This window comes from Anser brachyrhynchus, assembly GCF_964034855.1.
Source record: "Anser brachyrhynchus genome assembly, chromosome: 7".
Taxonomy (NCBI): Eukaryota; Metazoa; Chordata; class Aves; order Anseriformes; family Anatidae; genus Anser; species Anser brachyrhynchus.
Genome location: NC_137701.1, coordinates 30679636 through 30693527, shown reverse-complemented (window position 1 = coordinate 30693527; position 13892 = coordinate 30679636). Strand labels below are relative to the sequence as shown.

At 51.6% G+C, this 13892-nt stretch overlaps 1 protein-coding gene across 2 annotated transcripts in view; it reads left to right on the top strand.

Annotated features, from left to right (window-relative positions):
* The window catches only part of MARCHF4 (membrane associated ring-CH-type finger 4), an 89743-nt gene that overhangs the window by 58413 nt on the left and 17438 nt on the right, over window positions 1-13892 (top strand). Inside the window, exons 3-4 of one of the 2 annotated variants that reach the window (XM_080599072.1) lie at window positions 1583-1744; window positions 9973-10165. In XM_080599072.1, the coding sequence (XP_080455198.1) occupies window positions 1583-1744; window positions 9973-10165 (355 nt within the window). The remainder of the gene's footprint in view (window positions 1-1582; window positions 1745-9972; window positions 10166-13892) is intronic. The other variant, XM_080599073.1, reaches the window with a different exon arrangement.

Sequence of the window (13892 nt, the reverse complement as noted above, 5' to 3'; positions counted from 1 at the left end):
CTGTCTGGGATGCAGCATCCCGGTTAGGGGAGGGGGACAAGGTCCCCACCGCGGTGTGGGATGTTTATGGGCATCTCTTGGCTCTGAAGACCTCAGATTTCTTCGTCTCGTTTACTACAGAGACCAGTAAGACACAGCAAGTCTCCCCTGTGCACCCCCACAGCCTTCACCTGCAGGCTGGGTGTTTGTTTCTGCTCCACCCCACCCCGCTCCTGACCCCCCACCACCACTGCCTCCGGCTGCTCGTTAGACAACACCCGGGTCATTCACTCGCTCCGTGGAGCCCCACAGGAGACCCCGGTGTGTGGCGTGGTGTCCTGGAAAAGGTTCACGGATCCTAAAGCCCTCCTTGCTCGCCCCTCTTTCAGTCTCCTCCAGGGTGTGATGGAAATCAGTGACAGGTAGAGCTGAGCCTGGTTTGGTAATGTAAACAGTTATTTACAGTTGTGCTGAAATTTCATGGAAGATGACATTTTTAGGTCACCTCGCTGAAGCAAATGAAATGATTAATGTGTTTGCATTAGGTTTCATAAAAAAAAGTATCACTCTTGCCCAGCATGACTCTCGGTTCCTCGGGCCCTCAGACCTGACGTGGTGCCCTGAAAGCTAAGGCAGTTTTCCACCGGGTTTAGCAGGAGCAGGATCTGGCCTCCTAGCCTCAGGCAGCTGGGGTGGTGGGCATCCTTTGCTGCATCCAGCAGCCTCAGGTGCCAGGCTTTTATCCCGGTTCGCTACCGGTGGTCACAGTGGGGAGGACTACGGGGCTGATCAGGGTGTGTAAGAAGAAAAATCCTCTCTCTGACACCAGAAGTATGACGCCAGCCTTCCCCATCCTATTGACATTCTCATCCTGCCTTTAAAAGCTTTTAAACCTTGGAGCCCAGCTACACACTCAACTGGGGGCTCTGCTGTGGCTTCTAAACGCGGAGAGGCGGGGGGTAAAACTCTGTTTAGGTTCTTCCCTAAATAAGCAACAGCAAATGACTGCGAAATGAGCTCTGAGCTTGTGTGTGCAGAGGGGAACGCAGTCCTGCGGTGAACGGGATGACAGCACCTGGTCAGAGGAATATCGGGGTTTGCTGGGTACCCCTGCTTAGAGCTATACCAGGAGCAAGGGAGCGAGGCAGGAGGTCAGGGCTTCGGTCACTGCTCACAAACCAGCAGCCTTGCTCTGGTAGCAGAGAGCCAGCGGCCTGAGCAGTGGCATCCAGTTTCCAGCAGAGCCGCATCCACTTGTTGAGGTCTAGTGTGGATGCTCTGGTGCCTAGTAAGAGCCGTGCTCTCGGAGCTTTTCCGCTAGCAGTGATATTAGGATTCTCTCACCTATCCAGGTGTTTCTTTGCACAGAAACCGTAAAGTGTGAGTATCTCAGACCTTTACATCTCTGTCAAACTGTGTTCACATCACCCAAGAATTATTGGAGGTAAAACTGATGAAAGCAGCCCTATTACCGAAGCCAAACCAGGGGAAACGGGACCAAGGGCGAATGGGTGGCTGAAGGAGCGCCTTGGCCAGCTTCTGTGCACGGCCTCCTTGCCGTGTGGGAGGAGGGAGCCCCGCTGATGCCATCTCTCTTTTGCAGGGGGAGTTGCTGAGCCCGTGTCGATGCGACGGATCGGTGAAATGCACGCACCAGCCATGTCTGATCAAATGGATTAGTGAGAGAGGCTGCTGGAGCTGCGAGCTGTGTTACTACAAGTATCACGTCATTGCCATAAGCACAAAGAACCCTCTGCAGGTAAAGGTACTAGAGACATTTCAAAGTCTATTTATTCTTGTTCCTCTTTTTGTTTCTGGGAGCAACTAGGTTTTGCTGGCATGGGTTTTGTCTCCTTGTGCTGTGATCCGCACGTCTGAGCCGTGTAGGAAGGGCTGTGGGGGCTGCTCCAACAAAGCCCCACGTCCTGCCTGGTGGTACCGGGGGCATCCCTCAGGGGTCTGCTCTCTCCGACCTTTGACAACTCCCACGTCCATTTTCTTCCTGCTTAAAACACCGGTGTGACCATGGTAGTGCTGGAACACCTCACAGCCCTTCAAATGTGTTTATTTTTTGGAGCCCACAGGTATGCCACCATCTCCCAGCACAGATGGGGACACGAATTTGAAAGAGTTATGGGATTTGCTACAACAGGGCACACAGCCTGTGGCAGAGCAGTAGCTTGAGACCCCGTGTGTCCAGAGCTGTGCCACTAGCCCCGACATCCTCCTCCTGGGCCTCCTCTGTGTTGGCGCGAGGGACAGAGGGGGTGGAGGGAGGGCTCTTCCAGCTCTCCTCCTGCCACCCTTTTCACTTCACTGCTCCCCGGGATCAAATACGTCCCAGCACAGTGCTAGAGGCGCTGGCTCTGGTGCTCTGGTCTCTCCAGGCCTGATTCTCAGGTGTGCACACAGCAGGTAAAGCGCACCTTGATGTACGTGTCTGCGAAAGGCAGCGGAGGACCCGCCTCCTCTCTCGTGTGAGTTCAAAAGCACTGCAGCTTATTAAATCCCACTGCAGGCTAGTAATTCAAAATCAAGATTCAGAATGGGGGAAAACTGTGTGACTGTTAAAAATGGGATAATTTATCCGTAATAGCTATTGATTTATTGCTGGAGCAACACCTGAAGATGGACTAATTGCTGCATGCCTTCGCTGAGCACCATTAGTGCCTCAGACGTAAGGAAGCATATTAGACTCAGGCACTACCGCTTAATTAGCATCATCTGGACTGGAGAGACATTACAGCAGCATGCTGTGCTTTAGACACCGGGGCAGTGTCTGTACGGATGTCAGTCCGTCCAGCACCTGGCTGCATTGGCTCTCTGGTCTTCTCTTTCTCCAACAGCCTTTGCCAGTGACGGTGCCCAGTTTTATGGGGTGGGGGACACACAAATCCCTGCTCTCTCCTCCCAACTGCCCTCTCTGTGTGTCTTTCTCCAGGCCTGAGGTCACTGAACAAAGTGAAGAAAGAGGCACAGCCCTCCAGGGCTCCAGACTGAAATGAAGTAGCAAAATTAGTGGGACGTCATGGGGCAATTTTGCTGGGGGGAAGGAAAAGCCTCCCTGCTCTCTTCAAGTTCCTGCAGCTTCTGATTCAATTTTCCCTGTGCCGTGGCCTGGAGAGATCAGTAGTTTCATCCCGAGCCCCAGACCCAGGGTGCTTTAGTTTCTTGGCTCCAGTAACTCAGAGCAGATTGAAACACAGGGTGGGAGATGTGGACACAGCAGCATTTGTTTATTTCTGGAAACCTGGTCCATGAGTGCCCTAATGCTTCATGCATCTCAGGCTGGGGGAGCGATGCTGAGCAGTGCTGAAGGCTCGTGGCTGCAGGTTTGTGAGCGTGTGTGTGGCCAGCACTGCCTTTGTCCTCCGAATGCTCTACGTCCTCACACGGCTCAGGGCAACTCAGGACTTTCCTCCTGCTCCCCACTAAAATTTGCTGGAGCAATTCGCAGACCGGCTCCCATCCTACAAATGCATTTCAAAAGCCTGCCCGAAAGATGGCTTTCCCTGGGCTCCCCTGTTAGAAAGTGGTCTGATCTGCTGGCTTTTGCCACGAACATGAAGACTGACTGGCAGGACCATCCGAGCTAGGGAGCTCAGCTCCGGGAGCGAGACTCCCAGCGGACCGTGCACACGTCCTGCTCTGAGGGCTTCCTGCTGCTGGCTGAGACTTCACAGCGCTTCTCGCAGCAACGCTGGGAGATTTGGCTCAGCAGAGGGTAGGAAGAAGCAACTGGAGTGAAAAGCCACTCGCTCTGGGTTAAATGCAGCATGTGTGGAGCTGCAGCTGTGTGCCCAGGCACCCTGTCTGGTGTCAGCACAAAGGCAATGCTGCGAAGCAGGTGCTCCACCAGTACCAGCACGTGAAATCCTGTGGGAACTGGTTCGTGTATGAGACCCGGACTTCCCAAGAGGACTAAGGGGCTTGGGACCCCGTAACCCATCACCACGCACATCACCGTGCTCCTCAGTGGCTCTCACCATCCTCCAGTGCTGCAGCACGGGTGGGTGGGAAGTGTGTCCTTTCTGCTCAGCCTTCTCCCCACGTCTGGACACCAGGACACACTGGCATGTCTCTAAGCAAAGCAGTAATCCCCGGCCTTTCTTCTTGGGGTCCGTTGGAATTTCTACCCAGCTTTATTCCTCTCTGAAAGCTCTGAATTTCTCAAGCACATGTTTTGGAAGGTAAATGCTGTAGGAATTTAGGGTCATCTGTTTATTCCAGACCAGCTGTGATACAGGCAAGGCCCACAGAAAACTCACCTTTGAGTCAGCTTGGCAAAAGTCAAACGAAGCAGGTTCAGATGATGCTCTGGCTAGATTTTGCCCAGCAAGGTGGCCTGCCTGCCCCCTGTGACTGTCCCTGTGTCCTCTCATGGGACAGACCACAGGCAGCTGGCAGGCCCTGGGCTCCCTGGGCCATGTCCAACTGGTCAGAGCAGAGCAGCACACCCAACCCCCCCCCCGTGTTTCCTGGGATGCGCATGGATGTACATAATTCTCTGCTCTTTTTGACATGTGCTGCACATTTTCTGGAGAGCCTAGGAGCGCGGCATGGGCCAGGTGTGCACGGCGTGGGCAGAGAAGTTACAGCCAGGGGAGCACGGTTCATACATAATTAACATGGATTCCTTCCAGCCTCCAGGCTTTTGTGCTGTCTCATACCAGAGAGGGGCCTCCAGTCCGGTATTTTGACAGAACAAATCTCTATAAATTAACCCCCCAGCCCTGGATTGCTGGGATTTAAGAGCAAAAGTCTTAAAGCAGCAACACTGCAAACCTGCTGAGACTGGAGGATTAAAGTTGTTTGAGAATCTGGCAAGTGTCTTGCCAAGCTGTGGTCAGTCAGCAAGTGAGAAAACACCTCCCGCTGGCTGTGGGCAATCAGAAGGTCCAGAGCCTTCATCTGTCCGCCCATCTGTCTGTCCATCCGTCCGTCCGTCCGTCCATCCATCCATCCATCCATTCCCCCTGTCTTCCAGTCCCTGAGACAGAAGATATGGGCATGGAGGCTCTATACACTCCTCTCCACCGCAGTATTTGTGCAAAGCCCATGACTTTAATAACGCCCTGAAGGCACAGGGTTTTGGAAGCACGGGATAGCACTGCAGGCATCCTGGTGCAGGTACCTGCTGCAGCAGGACTCCGCAGTGGATCTCATTCATACAGCTCCTTTGCAGCCACTCCCGAGCCACGTTCATTCTGATGCTCTGATTTTGGCAAATACAAGTTGGTTCAGTTTGAACCAACCTCCCAGACCTACAGCTGTCTGCAGTCTTGGGGAGTTCAAGGCTGCTTCACAGTTGTTATCTCTGACTTTTCCTGTTTTGTGGGTAATTTCAGCTCCAAAGGTCCTCAGTTATGGAGTGATGGGGTTGGGATCCCATCCCAGTTCTCCTCTGGCTCTGTTTTGACTTTGGAGATGCTCTGTTAAGAGCTGATGAGTGTTCGTTTATATGGCCTCTTCATCAGAACCCCCACATCTGCAAGAAATGTGGCCGAGGTTCCAAAGTGTTTGAACTTCAGCCTGAACTCCTGAGCTAAAAAGCTTGAGATGAGTTCACTGCGGTCCTGATTATCCCAGCTTGCTGGATCACTTGTCATGAGTATGAGCCCTGGCTGGTGCCTGCGGAGCTCATCCCTCCAGCTGCAGCCTGCAAGGAAGGGACACCATGGGCTGTGGCTCACAACAGGAGCTCTCTAGGACATCAGTATTGTAGCCTGAATCTTACTCGATGCTCTGGCACACAGAGAAGAGGGAATTTCATCACAGCCCTGGTGCTTTGGTAATGGACCCTCCTTTCTCCCTGCTCTCTTTCCTGCACCTGAATAAGCCAAAGCACCTGTAAATGTACAGCAATGAAGCTACCACACTTTTAGGATAAAATTGTTCGGTGAATTCACAAAAAAGTAAAGCCATCCTCCTAAAGATAATTGAGGAGGCTAGCCAGGGCCTCGGGACAGCATGGAAGAGAGAGCCAGACCTAAGCCGTGATGGGAATGGGCCACTCCATCCTTCCAGGAAAACCTCTGCGTGCTTGTGATCCTGGGTCTGAAGTGAAATCGCTGACTAGCAGAGCTCAGGATGTTAATGATACGTACTAAGGGGACGTGTCAGATACAGCAATAAAAATAAACCGAACTGCCTGAGGCAGGCATGGAGGAGCTCTCAGAGGAGTGTAGGAAGGCTTTTCTAGCAAGCAAGGCTTCTAAGCAAGCTGCTGCAGTAAGACATAGATATCTTCTGCAGGCAAATATGTGCCTTGGATCTGCTCGTGCTGGCGCTTGGAGTCTTTGGAGATTGCTGGTGACAAAGAAAGGGAAATATGGATTAGGCCCTACATACTACATTAATGACATTATTAATTGGCGTTACATTAGCAGTGGGGGTTTTTGGTCACAAGGCTCTGAGCAGAAGCACTGAAGCAAACAGGGGAACAGGCTTGTCCCAAGTACAAGCCGTCAAGTATGAAACAGTGCAAGAGATCAAGCGTGACATGACAGCCAGGTACCAGTCCTACCCTGGCCTCTAGCTAAGGTTGTCACAGGCCTGGGATCCTAAGAAACCTTTTCTGAGGCATGTGGGACACAGAGGTTTGCAATCTGACCACCTGTAGGGCTTTCCACCTGCCTAAAATCACCGTCTTGATTGACAACATGGGTGAGCTGCCAGTTGGTAAAGGTGTGCTTCAGCAGAGCCCAGCAGCTATCAGCTGAGAAAGGCAGCGCTCATTTTAGGTCTCTCCCCTGCAGGGTGGGATTGCTTGACACCGTGACATTGCTAGGACTTGAACTTTCAGCTGGAGATTTTGGAGGGAGGGGACTGTGTCTGCAGCCAGGCATTTGAATAAACAGCCTTGAGGGTTTCAGACGTGCTGCTGAAGGGACTCTGTGGTGTTACTGAGCCCTTTCTTGGCAGCTCTAGCAGTGTCCCACTAAATCCCTGTCTGCTGGCTGTGCTAATTGTGGAGTGGGGTTAGGAGAATGGGTGACTTCTACAGCCTGCTATGGAATCTGAAAGGCCCAGTGCTGTGATAGAGATGGGCTCCTAAGGCTGCTGGTGCAGGCATGCATCAGGCCCAGCTCCTGCAGCTAAAACTCATCGTGTTCCACCTCTGAGCAGCTCTTGGACTTTGTCTTGCTCCTTTCTTTCTCTCTGTACAAACCTCTTACCGTGGGATGTGTAACAAAATGGAAATAAAAGATGAAAAATAATGACCCCCAGTTATTGGTAGCTTGAGCTAGATGTGTGACACTAAATTGCAGTTCTCAGAATTGCCAGAGAGGAAATACAACATTTATTATGTTGGGGCTTGGGGTTGTTTTCTTTTTTTTTTTTTTTTGGTTATTTTCCCCAGCGTTCAGCTCTGACCCATTTACCTCTTTGCCAGAGGGTAATCACCTCCTGAACAGAGTGCCACCTCCTGAACAGAGTCAGGACTGCTGCTGTGCGTGTCACTGCCACTTAGTGCCAGCTGCCGGGGGAGAGCCCCTTTCATTACCAGCGCCGGGCAGCACCAGGCAGCAGCCCTGCCTGTGTTCCAGCATCTCTATTCCCATCTGAAGGGAGGTTTGAAGCTGGTGTTCAGGTACAGCTTCTCTGTGCCCTGACCCACATCCCCTTTGAAAGTATAATATATTTAATACCTTATCGATGCCTCTCTGTAAAAGAGTGATGCCAGTTGTACACAGGTGCTAGCTGTAGAAAATATCTCCTTCTTCTTCTTCTCTCTTTAATTGCTACCTTGGAAGGACCTGTTGCTGCCACAGGCCTTGCAGTGTGCCAGACAGATGGTGAGGAGCCAGTCCATTACCTCCTCTCGAGAGAGAAATGATGCAGAATGATTTGGCTGGCACAGGCGCATGCAGGTCAGCATGAGGGACCTGCAGCAAAACCATGGCAGGCAGCACTAGGAAAGGCTCCCTGCACTCTCATCCCCTCAGCATTTGCCAGAGTTAGTGAAAGGGGAAAGGAGGTCTGGGGAGAGCTGCAAGAGTGAGAGTGCAACCCCACGCACATACCCAACGCAATGCCTCCTCATGCCTCTCGTCCTGGAGCTCTGAGCTGATGGCACCATTGCGGATTTGCCCTGCCTCTGCTTACGGTGCTGTTGAAGACGATGCTGAAGAGCTGATGGGAGGGCTGTGCAGCTGCTGGTGCCACCCTCAGAATCCCGGTTTGGGGGGGGTGGATGCTGGATCACCCCCTCTTAGTGCCAGCGCAGCCTTCACTCCACTTGGTGATGGGAGGGGAGCTGCACGGCTGTGCACCTCTGTGGGCTCCAGCTCGCCTGCACCTCGCCTTCACCCTGCTGTTGGGAATGGCACTGCTGAGCTGCCAGCCCCCAGAGGAGAGCTGTTCGCTACCTCCACTTCTTCACAGCACAAAGGGGCCACTGGTGTGGGTGGCTATGGTGGAAGGATGGAGCAGGCTGGGCTTTTGGCAGAGTGGGAATGGGTTGTTTAAGAGATCACCATGTGTCCTCAGTGCTGGGCAAGCAATCACCTTCCAGTTGCAACTTGCAGCCCTCAGCATAAGGCTGAAGCTCTCATCTGTTCCTCTTCAAAAGCAGCCCTTTGCAGGGACTGCATTCAGTTCAGGGGTCTGGTAGCAATGCCATGCATGCCCTTCCCAGCACAACTCACCTTCTTGTCCTTCAAGCAGGGTTCAAAGTCCTCCCTACTTCCCAAAAATACGGGTGACTCCTGGCTGGCCTGGGCATTAAAGAGCAACGCAGTAACTGAACTGCTTTCTTGCCCTCAAAATGAGGGGATGGGGCTTGACAGGTGACCCTGGAGTCCCAGGATGTGTTTGACAAATGGGCAGGGTGCTCAGGGCTCTCCAGAGCTGCCACCTCACAAGCACAATGAATTTGACCTGAATCCAGGCTAAACATTTTCATTTCCTCTGAATCCTCTCCACCTGTATGACATTGAAGTCTACTTTTATTTATCCTACTACCAGTACTACTGAGATTTCAAGGGCACGTATCTCACTGCTAAAGGTGGCCTATATACTTTAATGCCAGGAGATGCTCCCTCTCCACGGCCTGTTTACGCATTTGATTTCTGATTTGCAGGAGGCATTGTGGACGATGTCCCCAAGTCTTGTCAGAGAAAGCAATTTCAGCTCTTGGTTTTTACTGGGCAGTTCTCTCAGAAGTGTAAATCTGAGTAAGGAGGTTTTATTCTAGATGACACAGAAAAGTCCGGGCTTAGGATATTTATACTGTAGCTTATACAAAGCTATTTGACATATTGAATGGATTTGGGGAAGTTACTTCTATTTTTTTTTCTTCTTCTGAGGAAGAAGCATTGCCGTTTACCTTGGAAAACAGCCTGAATGTGTCATCACCTAAAGGCAGGGAGCCTTGGTGGCAGCAACATGCGTTGTTTTTAACATGTTTTGTGGGGTGTGTGTTGCCTCCACAAGATCCTACCTAGTGTTGTGATCCTGTCACATTTCAAAGTGGCACGGAGCCAGCTCATGGCTTAAATGGGAGGCCTCCAGTGGAAAGCATGGCTATCTGAGACACTTCTCATGGTAACAGGATACCCTAGCCAAAGCTGGTGTCTGGCCTCCATTTGAGGTAGCAACTGAATGTCCTGGCTTATGATGGCCATCGCAGATCCACTGTTCTGGAGATGTTATTTTCAGGGTCTTTCCCTCAGTCCTTCCTGACTTCTACTGGTCTTTGTGGTTTCCTGGTGAGATGCAGGATTCCTCCCTATTTGCTTTTCAGCAGTGGTGCCAAGAAACATGGGGCCGTGCACTGTCAAACAACTGCCATGCTCCACCCTAGAGGTGGACCAGGTGAAAGCATCTATGTGTAGGATGCACATATAAGTTGCAGGTGATCTTTGGGATCTCCAGAACCACCACCATGAAAAAAAAACAGCAGTGTCTATCATGTAACTACTTTCTCCTCTTTTTTCCCTCCTCCCTCCCCCTTGTGCCCCCTCCTCTCCCTGTTGCTGTCCCTTGCAGTGGCAAGCCATCTCTCTGACGGTCATTGAGAAGGTTCAGATAGCAGCGGCCATCCTGGGTTCCCTCTTCCTCATCGCCAGTATCTCGTGGCTCATCTGGTCGACCTTCAGTCCTTCAGCCAAATGGCAGCGCCAGGACCTGCTCTTCCAGATCTGCTATGGAATGTACGGCTTCATGGACATTGTCTGTATAGGTGGGTGAATGCATCTCACGGCACAGCTGAGGGCACCTGCCCACCCGCTCACCGGCAGAGAGGAGTGGGAGATGGTGTGGAGAGCCGGCTGGTACAGCTCTGCTCCCGGATTGAACCTCCCCTACTTTCCCCTCACCCTTTTTTTTTTTTTTTAACACCTTTTTTACAGAGCTCTCTGCTTATATCTGCAGCCCTGGGCTATCTCCTTGGCTGGGCTGGCAGAGGGACCTGCAGCAACCCTAGAGGGAAACAAATCTCTCTTCATTGGGCAGGGGAGTGGGGACAGGCTGGGGAGTATTGATTAACGGTGGGAAGGAAACTCCTTCCTTTCTGGAACAGCTAATTTAGGGACTGCCCTGTGTGAGGGTATGGCAGGGTCCGGCCTGCACCTCACAGCCAGCACCACGCTCTCTCCACATGAAGTCCCAGCTCCTCAGTCTCGTCTCTCAGCCCGGCAGGGATGGCTGCCCCTTCTTTGGCCCATCCTGCTGCAAGTCCCCACCAGCCCAGGTCACGGCCCTGCCTGGGTCCTTACGAGGACAAAAAAACTTCTGGCACAGAGCAGCTCTGACAGGAAAGCTGCCCCACTCTGGGCAAGCCCAGACAGAAAAGCAGATGCAGGCACAGGCAGTACCTTCATGTAGGAGGCAGAGCAGCAGAAAGCAGAGCCGGAGGCTGTTTCAGGCACTCCTGCTGACTTGAGCAGGGGGCTCAGGGCCCCACAGGACCCCATGTCTGTGTGTTGGCCCACACTGGGAGGGAGACAGATGGCTGTGAAGGCAGGTGTGGGAGGAGGAGGATGGGCTGAGGGCAAGACCTCTGCCCACCCCAAGCAGCCTGGGCCTAGCAGGGTCTTTGAGCTGTAGGCCCAGTGCAGGCCTGCAGGGTTGAGGAGGACATAGCTGGTGATACCTGAGGGCAGAGGAACCCACCAGCCAGGCCACTGACAGAGCAGTGGTTACCAAAATAATCAAGTGAACACCAACCACCTCCAAACATGCCACTGAGTAATATCCACCTAAGCACAGGCCACCAGATAACGGCAATTCAAGTGACCCTGCCAGGAAGATAAGTGGGTTCCAGAGAGCTCCTTGTGTCTGGTTTCTTCCGTTGTTAGTATACATACAGAAGGAGCTTCCCCCACCAAAAAAAAAATAAAATAAAATAATATTTTTAAAAAAGTGGGACAAGACAGTGCTCTTGCCTTGGTGGATTTGTGTTTGTATAGGCAGAGCCACTCCTGAAGAAAGGAGCACAGCCCCCAGGTCAACCCTCAGGAAGAGCAGTACAGACTATCCCAGAGTAGCAGTTGGTGAAATTGGAGTACAGAAGCAAAACAAATGAAGCTTCAGGGAGAGAGGTCTGGACAGCACATCCCAGGTCTGGGTTTAAATGGCTCTTGGCTTCAGCATCCTTCCAGCACAAGACTTAGGCCTCCTGAAAACCAGATGAGTGCTTCCCACTGTTGCCATCATTGCACTGACGAGAGCTGGGCTTGGCCTGCTCCTCCATGAGGTGCTGGTGCAGCTAGCACAGCTCTACAGGAACAAGGGGTGGCCAAGGAGGGTGAAAGAGAGGCAGGTAGCACCCACATGCTGGCATAGTAGCCACTAGTGACATCCTCTTATTGGTGGGATTGGGACTAGAAAAAAAAATGATCCCTCTGTGTGTGTGTTGCCTTGTTGGCAGAAGACAGCACTGGAGAGCTCTGGCCTGGGCAGACATCAGTAACATGATTAACTGGCTTTGATAAAGCTTCAAGAGCTGAGGGGAACTGATTAGCTCATCTGTCAATAGACGCTAAATCCTCCCACATGGCAGAGAATAAACCATGCCAGCTATGAACTGAAGGGGAACTGGGCAGACAGATTCAGATTTGAGTTTTTCTGCTGCTTCTTTCTTTACTTTTTTAAGGATCTGGCTTCTGTTTCTCCTATCCACCTTCTATAGGGAGGTAAGAGCCCCTTTGCATCTCCAGTGATATCACCAGTAAGCACATTGGCCTAAGCTGTGAGCTTTGATTTTTCCAGCCAAAGAGCAAGGGGCCGTCCCATTCCCAGGAATATTTCAGAGTTGTGGCTGAGGACAGCCCTTTGCTTTACAGTCCTCCCTGCACAGCTGGCAGCCCTTGTGGGCCAGACATAACTGTTTTTCCCACAAAAAAAAAAAAAAGCAAGTGGAAAGTACTGCAGATGAAGTAACTTAGTGTGCCTGTATGTGGCTTCTCTTGCCCAGCACCTCAGAGCAGTGTCCACCCATAGCTGGCTCCAGTTGTGTTGTGTGCAGCATGTCTGCTGGTGCTGCCAGGCAGCCCACCCATGGTCAACCAGAAGAGATGATGTTTTGGACCATGAGAGCCTTTGTACACATTTCATACATTTCCCTAGAAAAGCTGATATGTGCATGCAGCCAGCCCTCTGCCCCTACCATACTCCAGTGTAAAACTTGCTTGTATTGTGCCCTTAGTGCTAGCTGAGATCTGCTGTTCACTCTCCTCCCCGCCTCCTCCTCTTTCTCTGCCCAGGTTGAAGCAAGTGACAAATGAGGGCTCCACTGAGAGCTGTGACTCCCTGGCTGTCGACACCGTCAGGTCTCTCCTCTAAGTGACATCTCTCCAGCTCTGCTGATTCCAGGGGACCAGTGCTAGCCAAAAGGCCAGTCTGTCTGTGGAGAGGCCAGGCCAGGTCAGGTCAGCAGAAAGAGCTGACCAAAGGGAAGTCCATGACTGAGTTTAATTTCTCATTCATTATAGCTTTCCTTGACTGTGATAGATGCAGCAGTAGCAGCTCCCTAGAAGACTCGCAGTGAGTTCCTCTCTGCAGAACAGCTATTTTCCCTCTCTTTATCCTTCTTCCAAATCTTGCAGCCTTGTGCAATGTCTTTGATCACTGCTGGGCAAAGCTGGCTCTGGAGATTCAGAGTTCTGCTCCCAACTGCCAGCATGGCCTGAAGCCTGTTGTTACTCCTCCCTGGGCTTTAGTTCCACTTCTGCAAGTTCAGGATAAAACCTCTCACAGATAATTGTAGTGACAAGGATTCTTGAAATACCAGGGTGCTGTCTATGCATTTCAGTGACCCTTCCTCCACAGTCCAGCCCTCTTCCCCTTTTGCTTTCCAGCCTGTGGGTGGATAGGAAAAATTTAGGAACTAAGAAGTGCTCAGTGATGAGGAAACAGCAGGACATTAGGTGCACTCAGTTCTGTTATGCTTGTGGTTGTTTTTTTTTCAGCTAATGTCACACACACGTTGTTTGTGCATTGTTTGGCAACAGGCTGCACAGCCTTAACTTGCAGATGTTAAACTGCAGGACCTACACTAATTGTGTGAATTCCGATTGCTCTTTCCACAAGTTTGACCCCAAGTTTTGCTTTCACTGGCAGAGAACTGGAGGTTTGAAAGACAAGGTATTTACTAAAGGGCAGACGTGCTAAAGCAGAGCTCCTCAGCAGTTCCTGCCAGTTTGCACTTTGGTTGTTCTTGGATCTCTCAAGTCCATTGAGTAGCCAGTGCAATGTGTCCAGGAGAACAGTTTACTGTCACTGGAGGTGATCAGCAGGGCACCTCCTTTGGCACCACAGAGTCTCCAAGCTGGAGAAGACGACAAACTTGCAGAAATCTTGACTATCACCAGAGAGGGAATGCACTCAGTCAGCAACTGCCCAGCCATTTTGTGTGATCTCCTCTCCACTGAGACATTAAAGGGATTTAGGTGGCAATTTGCATGGGC